This window comes from Salmo trutta, chromosome 5 (assembly GCF_901001165.1).
Source record: "Salmo trutta chromosome 5, fSalTru1.1, whole genome shotgun sequence".
NCBI classification, from domain to species: domain Eukaryota; kingdom Metazoa; phylum Chordata; class Actinopteri; order Salmoniformes; family Salmonidae; genus Salmo; species Salmo trutta.
The window spans coordinates 50,634,200-50,646,959 of NC_042961.1; the positions used below are offsets into that span (position 1 = coordinate 50,634,200).

Sequence of the window (12,760 nt, forward strand, 5' to 3'; positions counted from 1 at the left end):
GGCCGTGTGTTTTGGGTCATTGTCATGCTGGATACCCATCCACGACCCATTTTCAATGCCCTGGCTGAGGGAAGGAGGTTCTCACCCAAGATTTGACGGTACATGGCCCCGTCCATCGTCCCTTTGATGCGGTGAAGTTGTCCTGTCCCCTTAGCAGAAAAACACCCCCAAAGCATAATGTTTCCATCTCCATGTTTGAAGGTGGAGATGGTGTTCTTGCGGTCATAGGCAGCATTCCTCCTCCTCCAAACACGTTGAGTTGATGTCAAAGAGCTCCATTTTGGTCTCATCTGACCACAACACTTTCACCAATTGTCCTCTGAGTCATTCAGATGTTCATTGGCAGACTTCAGACGGGCCTGTATATGTATTCTTGAGCAGGGGGACCTTGTGGGCGCTGCAGGATTTCAGTCCTTCACATACATTTACATTTGTCATTTAGCAGACGCTCTTATCCAGAGCGACTTACAGTAGTGAATTCATACATTTCATACATTTTTTCTTCGTAGTGTGTAACCAATTGTTTTCTTGTTGACAATGGTCCCAGCTGCCTTGAGATCATTGACAAGATTCTCCCGTATAGTTCTGGGTTGATTCCTCACCATTCTCATGATCATTGCAACTCCACGAGGTGAGAGCTTGCATGGAGCCCCAGGCCGAGGGATATTGACAGTTCTTTTGTGTTTCTTCCATTTGCGTATAATTGCACCAAATGTTGTCACCTTCTCACCAAGCTGCTTGGCGATGGTCTTGTAGCCCATTCCAGCCTTGTGTAGGTCTACAATGTTGTCCCTGACATCCTTGGAGAGCTCTTTGGTCTTGGCCATGGTGGAGAGTTTGGAATCTGATTGATTGATTGTTTCTGTGTACAGGTGTCTTTTTTACAGGTAACAAGCTGCGGTTAGGAGCACTCCCTTTAAGAGTGTGCTCCTAATCTCAGCTAGTTACCTGTATAAAAGACACCTGGGAGCCAGAAATCTTTCTGATTGAGAGGGGGTGAAATACTTATTTCCCTCATTAAAATGCAAATCAATTTATAACATTTTTGACATGTGTTTTTCTGGATATTTTTGTTGTTATTCTGTCTCTCACTGTTCAAATAAACCTACCATTAAAATTATAGACTGATCATTTCTTTGTCAGTGGGCAAACGTACAAAACCAGCAGGGGATCAAATACTTTTTTCCCCCACTGTAGGTCTAGGGGAGATCCAGGGAGGGCCCATACCATAACTAAGCAGCCTGCCAGGGTGCACTGACAGCTGGGAGCGGGCAGCAGCCAGGACTGGGATTTTGGGATGAGAACCAGGGTGACTTTGAGGAGAGGATCAGAGAGGCCAAGCTTTTCTTCCCTCCCTCCTTCCCTCCCTATCTTCACCCCGCCCCCCTCCCTCCCCCGCTTCACAGCCACTGTAATTATGTTACCCCGCTGGAGACGCTTGAAGCCAATTAGACAATAAAGAACAGAGCTCTAGCTTTCTCTTTCTCTCTCTCACACTCTTTCTCTCTCTCCTCTCTCTCTCACACAGTTCGTCTTTCAATCACCCTATCTGCTTCTATAAACCAATGAGGAGATGGGAGAGGCAGGACTTGGAACGTGATCTGCGTCACAACTAGAACTGACTTCTATTTTAGCCCTTGGCAACGCGCGAGCAGTGTGGCTGCAATAATTGAATAACATAGATTTCTAAATGTATTTTGCAACGCTCGCGCACACGACGCGAGCAGTGTAGTCAGGGTGTAATATCGCTCCATCAATCTCTCTTCACTCTTTCCCTACAGTATCTTCACTGTCTTTGTCCTCCTCTTGTCACTCTCCTCTTCATCTCATCTATACAATTCCAATTCATTTCATTACAAACAAACAGACCAACTCTACAGTATTTTAGCAGGTCTGGTTTGGCTTGGCCTTGCATGTCGGGTACAGGACAGTATAACACAGCAGTAGAGCTCTCTCTATTTTCTCTCCAGGATTTCTGCGCAGGGGAAAAAAATAATTGTTTCTCGGTCTTTAATGTCCTGTCTAATTGTACAGGGATTGGTTGTCAACTGTAGCTAAACATAGTGCTGTGAACCAGAGCCTGTGTCTGAGGGAGTCCTGTCCTGGGTTTCAAATATTATTTCGAAATCTTTGAAATACTTTGAAAGTTCGCTTTAGCCTGCCTAAAGAAGCCAGATGGGTGGTGGTTACACTTTTTGGGACTATCATATTCGTCCCATTTTGCCAAGCAAGCTCCATCAAACACAGATACAGTATTTGAAATGATATCTAATAGTGTTTGAACCCATGTCAGTAATATCCTTGATATCAGGAAAGGGGTAGAGTCAAGCGCAGGAGACTGAGGTCCGTTGAACAGACGTTTAATAATCACAGATAATAATGCCGCAACAAGGCAGGGTGCGTAGTCAACAAGATAGGAGGACATCTCCAAAAATCAAAACAGACGGGGCGCAGCCCGGCAACCCTAATGCCTAATAAAACGTACGCGGCATAGCCGAAACAGCGCAAAATGCTGACTACCACAATGAACATGGCATGTAACAATCCCGCACGAATTCCCAAACAAAAAAGACAAACTAAATACCCCCCACTAATGACTAACAACGAACAGGTGCAGACCTAAACAGACATAAGCAAAAGACACAGAAACATGGATCGGTGGCATCTAGTAGGCCGGCGACGACGACCGCCGAGCACCGTCCGACCGGGGAGAGGCGCCACCTTCTGTGGACGCTGTGACAACCCAGGTGTGAGGCAGCTGCTATAGTAGGGTTGTTCCAGTGTTCTAGTGGTTAGCTGACAGCAGACCTATCAGACTAGAGGACAGGGTCATTGCTGCTTTTTTCTTCTCTTCTCTCTATTGCTTGACTTGCCAATGTCCATTTTGTTTTCGGGGAGTAAGTCTCACAGAATTGTGGGGTTGTGTCTGTGTGTTTGGGGGGGGGATTGTATGTGCAGTTAACTAATATCATTAATCATTCCATTTCTAAAATGTATCCATGTCAGTGATGTTGGAAATATGTTGGTATGTTGGTCTGCGTTCCGAGCAATGGTATCTTTCAAACCACATGAATGCATTAGCTATATATTCATGGAGTTACAGTTTTTACTTTCACAATACCTGATCATGATCCAACAACGTCCAACATTCATTGACACATGTATTAATTATTCCAATCTTCTCACCCCCCCCCCCCCCCCCCCCCCCCCCCCGCAGCAAATCCTGCGTCACTCGCGGGCCAACGCCACCAAGGTGATCTTCCTGATAACGGATGGCTACTCCAACGGGGGCGACCCTCGCCCGGTGGCGGCCGCTCTGAGGGAGCAGGGGGTGGAGATCTACACCCTGGGGATCTGGCAGGGGAACATCCGTGAGCTCAATGACATGGCCTCGCATCCCAAGGACCAGCACTGCTACCTGGTACACAACTTCGCTGAGTTTGAGGCCCTGGCTCGCCGTGCGCTGCATGAAGGTGAGGGGAATGAGCAAGTGAATAGTTTGTATTGTTGTATTCAGCACAATGACGAATACAATTTTATTTGACTCTTGTGTCATGCCAAATTGATATTGATAGCACAAGAGACTGGTACCCAGGCCGACACTTGAAGGCTTATGTGAATCAGGTTTTACAGTACTATGTCAATGGGAGATTTGTGGGAAGGAAAGATTGAGTGGAAGATGTTTTTCTCAACTTTACATACAGGCAGCCCATTGTGACTAAGATATATAAAGTGCATTCGGAAAGTATTCAGACCACTTGACTTTTTTTCCCATTTCGTAACGTTACAACCATCACCGAGGTCAAGCTTCCTGCCATCTAGGACCTCTATACCAGGCGGTGTCAGAGGAATGCCCTAAATATCGTCAAAGACTCCAGCCACCCTAGTCATAGACTGTTCTCTCTGCTACCGCACGGCAAGCGGTACCGGAGCGTCAAGTCTAGGTCCAAGAGGCTTCTAAACAGCTTCTACCCCCAAGCCATAAGAGTCCTGAACAGCTAATCAAATGGCTACCCAGACTATTTTCACCCCCCCCACGCTGCTACCACTCTGTTATTATCTATGCATAGCCACTTTAACGACCCTACCTGTATGTACATAATTATCTCAATTACCTCAACACCGGTGCCCCCACACATTGACACATTGACTCTGTACCGGTACCCCCTGTATATAGCCCCGCTATTGTTTTTTTTAGGTATTTTCTTAAAACTGCATCGTTGGTTAAGGGCTTATAAGTAAGCATTTCACTGTAAGGTCTACACCTGTTGTATTCAGGGCATGTGACAAATACAATTTGATTTGACTTGATTTTGATTTTATTTATTCTAAAATGGATTCAATCGTTTCCCCCCTTATCATTCTACACACAATAACCCATAATGGCAAAGCGAAAAACAGGTTTTTAGAAATGTTTGCAAATTTATTACAAATAAAAAACTGAAATATCACATTTACATAAGTATTCAGACCCTTTACTCAGTACTTTGTTGAAGCACCTTTGGCAGCAATTACAGCCTTGAGTCTTCTTGGCTATGACACTACAAGCTTGGCACACCTGTATTTGGGAAGTTTCTCCCATTCTTCTCTGCAAATCTTCTCAACCTCTGTCAGGTGATGTTCGATCAGGTTCAAGTCTGGGCTCTGACTGGGCCACTCAAGGACATTCAGAGACTTGTCCCGAAGCCACTCCTTTGTTGTATTGGCTGTGTGCTTAGGGTTGTTGTCCTGTTGGAAGGTGAACCTTCGCCCCAGTCTGAGGTCCTGAATGCTCTGGAGTAGGTTTTTATCAAGGATCTCTCTGTACTTTTCTCCGTTCGTCTTTCCCTCAATCCTGACTAGTCTTCCAGTCCCTGCCACTGAAAAACATCCCCACAGCATGATGCTGCAACCACCATGCTTCACCACATTCAGGCCAAAGAGTTAAATCTTGGTTTCATCAGAGAATCTTGTTTCTCATGGTCAGAGTCCTTTAGGTGCCTTTTGGCAAACTCCGAGGGGGCTGTCATGTGTCGTTTACTGAGGAGTGGCTTCCTTATGGCCACGCTACCATAAAGACCTGATTGGTGGAGTGCTGCAGAGATGGTTGTCCTTCTGGAAGGTTCACCCATCTCCACAGAGGAACTCTGGAGCTCTGTCAGAGTGACCATCTGGTTCTTAGTCACCTCCCTGACCAAGGCCCTTCTCCCCCAATTGCTCAGTTTGGCCGGACGGCCAGATCTAGGAAGAGTCTTGGGGGTTTCAAACTTCTTCCATTTAAAAATGATGGAGGCCACTGTGTTCTTGGAGACCTTCAATGCTGCAGACATTTTTTGGTAACCTTTCCCAGATCTGTGCCACGACACATTCCATTCCACATTCCAGCTCTATGGACAATTCCTTCGACCTCACGGCTTGGTTTTTGCACAGACCAACACTGTCAACTGTGGGGCCTTATATAGACAGCTGTGTGTCTTTACAAATCATGTCCAATCAATTGAATTTACCACAGGTGGACTCCAATCAGGTTGTAGAAACATCTCAAGAATGATCAATGGAAACAGGATGCACCTGAGCTCAATTTCCATTCCAAAATTAAATCTAGAATCAGCTTCCTATTTCGCAACAAAGCATCCTTCACTCATGCTGCCAAACATACCCTCGTAAAACTGACTATCCTGCCGATCCTTGACTTCGGTGATGTCATTTACAAAATAGCCTCCAACACTCTACTCAGCAAATTGGATACAGTCTATCACAGTGCCATCTGTTTTGTCACTAAAGCCCCATATACAACCCACCACTGCGACCTGTATGCTCTCGTCGGCTGGCCCTCGCTTCAAATTCGTCGCCAAACCCACTGGCTCCAAGTCATCTATAAGTCTTTGCTAGGTAAAGCCCCACCTTATCTCAGCTCACTGATCACCATAGCAGCAACCCACCAGTAGCACGCGCTCCAGCAGGTATATTTCACTGGTCACCCCCAAAGCCAATTCCTCCTTTGGCCGCCTCTCCTTCCAGTTCTCTGCTGCCAATGACTGGAACGAATTGCAAAAATCACTGAAGCTGGAGACTCATATCTCCCTCACTAACTTTAAGCATCAGCTGTCAGAGCAGCTCACAGATCACTGCACCTGTACATAGCCCATCCCTAAATACCTTATCCCCATACTGTTATTTATTTGTTTGCTTCTTTGCACCCCAGTATCTCTACTTGCGCATTCATCTTCTGCACATCTATCACTCCAGTGTTTAATTGCTAAATTTTAATTATTTTGCCACTATGGCCTATTTATTGCCTTACATCCCTTATCTTACCTCATTTGCACACATTTTTCTCTATTGTTTTATTGACTGTATGTTTGTTTATTCCATGTGTAACTGTCACGGTTGTCGTTAGAAATGGAGGACCAAAACGCAGCAGGGACATGTATACTCATCTTCTTTATCTATGGGAAAAGAAGGAAAAAAAACAAACAAACACGTATACAAAAATAAGAAAACGATGAACGACAAAATAACAGTCTTGAAGGCAACACAGCAATCCAAGAACAATCTCCCACAAATACACAGACAAACACACCCAACTAATATAGGACTTCCAATCAAAGGCAACACCAAACAGCTGCCTTCAATTGGAAGTCCACCCCAATTAAGTCAACATAGAAACACACTTACTAGACTACACATAGAAATACATAAACATAGACCATAACTCAAAACCCGGAAATAATAAATCAAACGCCCTCCTAACTAACACACCACCCTGAACCACATAAAACAAACACCCTCTGCCACGTCCTGACCAAACTACCATAACAATTAACCCTTATACTGGCCAGGACGTGACAGTAACTCTCTGTTGTTGTTTGTGTCGCACTGCTTTGCTTTATCTTGGCCAGGTCGCAGTTGTAAATGAGAACTTGTTCTCAACTAGCCTACCTGGTTAAATAAATGTGAAATAAAATAAATAAATAAAAACATTTCGGGTCTCATAGCAAAGGGTCTGAATACATGTTTTTGCTTTGTCATTATGGGGTTTTGCTTTTATTTAATCCATTTTAGAATAAGGCTGTAACTTTACAAAATGTGGAAAAAGTCAAGGGGTCTGAATACTTTCTGAATGCACTGTATATACATAAAAACGTTTGGTAAAATTCCATCCACGTCTTGCAGACAGTTTGCTCTGTACATCTAGCCAACACATAACATCAGAGAGTAAAAAAGGAGGTAAAATACTTCGGTGCTGGAGTAATAAGTTTTCAGATGTCAGTTGCATTGGTCCATAAAACAACAACATGCAGCACCGAAGCCATCTATGCAGCGTCCCAAATGGCACCCTATTCCGTATATAGCCCTATGGGCCCTGGTCAAAAGTAGTGCACTATAAAGAATAGAGTACAATTGGGACACAGCCTATATTAGAACCTAGACGGTGGTAAATCTGTCCTGTTAGACAGAGAGAGTGATAAGGTTGTCAGACTGTTCATCCCAAATGGCACCCTATTCCCTTTATAGTGCACTACTTTTGACCAGGGCCCATAGGACTATATAGGGACTAGGGTGTAATTTGGGACGGATCCAGTGTGAGCCATGGCAGCCAGTTCATGTTATCAAGCCTGCCGTTTGTCTCTGTTTTAGTGACTCTCCCTCTCCAAGTCTACTCCTCGCCGCTGCCAACACCAACTCAAGCATCAGCCCCTCAGCCCCATAGCCCCCGTTTCAGCCATAGCTCCCACTCCAGCCATTGAGTCCATTGCACCAGGCAAGCTCAATCAAGTGTAGCTAACATTTTTGAAAGTGTTCAAATGCTATTTGAACCCAGGTCTGCTTTCTCTACCTCTGCCAACCCCTGGACCAAACACCTTCCTCAGCCATGTGTGAAAAACATCTGTCCCACAATGCTCTTTGATTGGCTCCTGCTTCTCAGAAAGAACAAACAATGGCTCAGCCAATCCTGCTCCCCTTGTCATTATTTATGTATGAGGCAGATAAGCATGTCTAGCCCTAGCTTAGCGTACATGACATTTCCACCAGATTCATCAACACAGATGTGTTTATACAGTAGTAGGCCAATTTACGGTAATCTACTCTGTTATCAGGATTGGAGTAAACTACAGTTATCAGTAAAATTACTCAGGAATGTTTTTCCCCGCCAGTATATTGACCTTTCCAGTAGCCTTTGGTTTGATTCGTTCCCTTCGTTCCCTCTCCTTTCTCATCACCCCTCGCTCCTCTTTTAGTGAGTTGATCCAACCCTCCACTCATTCCCTCTCTTCTCCACCTCTCCTTTCTTTCCATCTCTCCTCTCTCCTTTTCTATGGACAAGCAAGAAGCTTATGAAATGATGAAAATATTTACAAATATCCTCGGGTGACCTTTGACCTCTGCATCAACCCTTGTCTCCCCTCAGACCTGCCGACAGGAAGTTACATCCAGGAGGACCTATCCCGCTGCTCGTCTCTGTGCGAGGCAGGTTCGGACTGCTGTGACATCATGGCCAGCTGCAAGTGTGGCACCCACACGGGCCAGTACGACTGTATCTGTGAGAAGGGCCACTACGGCAAGGGGCTGCAGCAAGAGTGCACAGGTAGGTTACAGATGTAGAGGAATGTGCCCAGTATGGACCATAGACATAGAACAGCTTTATATCTATGGTAAGGACAGCCATGTTGACTCCATTCTTGTTGCCCCGTGAATAAATATGTAAGCATAAAATGACTTTAAAAAGAACTAATGCGTCTAATGGTTTCATCTTGGTGTATGCACCAGTTCTGTGCTGTGGTCTTTGGAGAGTGGCTGAATGTGGTGATGGATGGTGAAGATAACGGTGTGATTTCAGAGGGTATCAGCCTGAGCTATCTGACTATTTCACCTCTGAAAACAGACCACTTAGCCCCATGATGCCTGTCAATGAAATTCAATCAGATGTATTCTATACAGTGCCCTGTAAGCTCACAGTGAGTTAAGGACAAATAACCAAGTGGCATTGATTCACTAAGGAGACTGTGTAGCCAGTCAGTGCTGAGATCCTGATTTCCCCAAGGTGTAGGAGCTGACCTTGGAGCCGTGTGTGTGTGTGTGTGTGTGTGTGTGTGTGTGTGTGTGTGTGTGTGTGTGTGTGTGTGTCGATCCTAGACCTATCAGTGTGTAGAGAGGCCTGGTGGGGGTCTGTAACAGACAGTGATGTGTGTTTGTGTGCATTAGGTCTCAGATGGCCTAGCTCTCCTTCTCTCCCTCTCTCTTTCTCTCTCTTTCTCTCTCTCTCTCTCTCTCTCTCTCTCTCTCTCGCACACTCTCGTACACTCTCGCTCTCTCTCGTTCCCCCCGTTGTGCTGTTGCTGCCGACATGTTTTAAATACTGGCCCTGAAATGTGCTGAGGGCATCAGGGTCATCAACGGGAACGGCTCCCAAATCACAATCAGATGTTGCGGAGACAAAAGACAGTCTGCTTATTAATCGCTGTTTAATTCATTGCAGAGAGCCAGGGAGCAGACAGTGTGTGTGTTTGTTTAAGCAGACAGACAGACAGACTCTGAGGAAGGAAGACACTGTGTGATACACGGGAGGCTGCTGAGGGGAGAGCAGCTCATAATGTCTGGAACGGAGCAAATGAAATGGCGTCAAACACTTGGAAACCACGTGTTTGATGTATTTGATACCATTCCACTGATTCTGCTCCGGTCATCACCTTGAGCCCGTCCTCCCCAGTTAAGCTGCCTCCAAACCTCCTGTGGTGTGACTCTAGGCTAAACCGCAGGTTACTGCTTCTTGTGTGTCGCTCTCTTCTTCCGCCTGTCTAGCCAATCGGCAGGCTAATCTCACCACCCTCAAAATGTCCAAGGCAGAACGTATATGTTCTCTATAGAAAGGTGTTATAAAAACCTTTGTATTTTTACTTTTTGGAAAGATAAAAACAGCAGTCACCTATATCATGCATTTCTACCCCATACACCTTCCATCGTCAAGCAGATCTCTTCCTCAGGATTTCATATTGACATTGTGCTTCGGAAACACCACCAGGCTTGGCTTAGTGAAAGGTGTTGTGGTAGTTATGGGTAATGTATGTGCTGCTTTTAGCAGGGTTAGTGTTGTCTAAACTTTAGACTCTGAACTACTGTGGATGGGTGTGAATGTCGGGTTCTTCGGTAGCTTGAAGTACTGGACTGAGGAATATTTTAGTTTGGACAGGGAGGAGCTGACCTTGGGCGTGTGTGTGTGTGTGTAGCCGTGTTTTACTATTCTTGTGGGGACCAGGTGGGGTTTAAGCAAAAGGTTAGAATTAGAATTAGTGTTAGGGCTAAAATTACGTTAAAGGTTAGGGTTAGGAGCTAGGGTTAGTTTTAGGGTTAGGAGCTAGGGTTAGTTTAGGGTTAGGAGCTAGGGTTAGTTTTAAGGTTAGGGTTAGGAGCTAGGGTTAGGTTTAGGGTTAGGTGCTAAGGTTAGTTTTAAGGTTAGAGTTAGGAGCTAGGGTTAGTTTTAAGGTTAGGAGCTAGGGTTAGTTTTAAGGTTAGGGTTAGGAGCTAGGGTTAGGTTTAGGGTTAGGTGCTAAGGTTAGTTTTAAGGTTAGGGTTAGGAGCTAGGGTTAGTTTTAAGGTTAGGGTTAGGAGCTAGGGTTAGGTTTAGGGTTAGGTGCTAAGGTTAGTTTTAAGGTTAGGGTTAGGGGCTAGGGTTAGTTTTAAGGTTAGGGTTAGGGGCTAGGGTTAGGTTTAGGAATAGGTGCTAGGGTTAGTTTTAAGGTTAGGGTTAGTACCTAGGGTTAAGTTTAGGATTACGTGCTAGGGTTAGTTTTAAGTTTGGGGTTAGGAGCTAGGGTTAGTTTTAAGTTTGGGGTTAGGAGCTAGGGTTAGGTTTAGGATTAGGTGCTAGGGTTAGTTTTAAGTTTGGGGTTAGGAGCTAGGGTTAGGTTTAGGATTAGGTGCTAGGGTTAGTTTTAAGTTTGGGGTTAGGAGCTAGGGTTAGGTTTAGGATTAGGTGCTAGGGTTAGTTTTAAGTTTGGGGTTAGGAGCTAGGGTTAGGTTTAGGATTAGGTGCTAGGGTTAGTTTTAAGTTTGGGGTTAGGAGCTAGGGTTAGGTTTAAGTTTGGGGTTAGGAGCTAGGGTTAGGTTTAAGTTTGGGGTTAGGAGCTAGGGTTAGGTTTAAGTTTGGGGTTAGGAGCTAGGGTTAGTTTTAAGGTTGGGGTTAGGAGCTAGGGTTAGTTTTAAGTTTGGGGTTAGGAGCTAGGGTTAGGTTTAAGTTTGGGGTTAGGAGCTAGGGTTAGGTTTAAGTTTGGGGTTAGGAGCTAGGGTTAGGTTTAAGTTTGGGGTTAGGAGCTAGGGTTAGGTTTAAGTTTGGGGTTAGGAGCTAGGGTTAGGTTTAAGTTTGGGGTTAGGAGCTAGGGTTAGGTTTAAGTTTGGGGTTAGGAGCTAGGGTTAGGTTTAAGTTTGGGGTTAGGAGCTAGGGTTAGTTTTAAGGTTGGGGTTAGGAGCTAGGGTTAGTTTTAAGGTTGGGGTTAGGAGCTAGGGTTACCTGGTTAAATAAAGGTGAAATAAAAATAAATAAAAGGGTTAGGTTTAGGATTAGGGTTAAGGTTAGGTATTTGGGTTAAGGTTAGGGTTAAAGTTAGGGTTAGGGTTAAAGTTAAGGTTAGAATACAGGTTCGGGAAGGAAGACGCTGTGTGACACACAGTGCCTTCGGGTTAGGTTTAGGGATTAGGGAAAATAGGATTTTGAATGGGACTGTATGGTGTGTCCCCACAAGAGTAGCTGTACAAGATGGTGTGTGTGTGTGTGTGTGTGTGTGTGTGTGTGTGTGTGTGTGTGTGTGTGTGTGTGTGTGTGTGTGTGTGTGTGTGTGTGTGTGTGTGTGTGTGCACGTGCATGTGTGTGTATGCGTTTCCCTAGGAGGGACAATCATATGGAATCACAGAGTGACTTTCTCTCTCTGACAAATTGGTTTGATTGAATTAGCTAGAATTGATTAAAGTATTGAGGAAGGATCTTGGGTATGTGCTGTGTGTACAGTAGAGCTAACTGTGTCCTGTCTATTCTCCTAAGGAAAATAAAACATGTCTGGAATGTGATGAGATAGACAGACGATAGAAGAAGCCTCTTTAAACAACATGTTACTTTGCGTCAATAGGGTCCCCATGCTCCTTGGCCTCCCGTAAATGACTAATCTAGCCTGATCCCAGATCTGTTTGTGCTGTCATGACAATGACCCTAGCAGTTGGCAAGACAGCACAAACATATCTGGGACCAGGTCACAGGTCAAGTCACATGAATGAAAGGGAAAACATGACACCGAGTGTACTCCTAGTCCATACCAATAACAGTTGTCAGGTCTAGCCTGAAGCCAGAGAATGGAAAGAATGTGATAGATACAGTCAGAGGGTACCATCTCCTTCTCTTCCTCTCTTCCTCTCACCCTGGCAGGACTATCACAGCCTGGGAGGACAGGGAGGATGGAGGGGGGAGGAGAGAGAGAGAGAAAACGAGAGAGAGAGAGATACAGTGCCTTCGGAAAGTATTCAGACCCCTTGATGTTTTCCACATTTTGTTACGTTACAGACTTATTATAACATTCATTCAACGTTTTTTTCCCCTCATCAATCTACACACAATACCCCATAATGACAAAGCAAAAACAGGTTTTTAGACATTTTTGCAAATGTATTGAAAATAAAAAACTTAAATATCAGGAAAGTATTCAGACCCTTTACTCGGTACTTTGTTGAAGCACCTTTGGCAGCGATTACAGCATCGAGACTTCTTGGGTATGATGCTACAAGCTTGACACAC

The 12,760-nt window shown here is 44.9% G+C and overlaps 1 protein-coding gene across 1 annotated transcript in view; it reads left to right on the top strand.

Moving 5' to 3' along the window:
- Positions 1-12,760, top strand: part of LOC115194961 (sushi, von Willebrand factor type A, EGF and pentraxin domain-containing protein 1) — a 162,527-nt gene that overhangs the window by 28,652 nt on the left and 121,115 nt on the right. The window contains exons 2-3 of the mRNA XM_029754865.1: positions 3,218-3,473; positions 8,393-8,569. Coding sequence (XP_029610725.1) covers positions 3,218-3,473; positions 8,393-8,569 — 433 coding nt within the window. The remainder of the gene's footprint in view (positions 1-3,217; positions 3,474-8,392; positions 8,570-12,760) is intronic.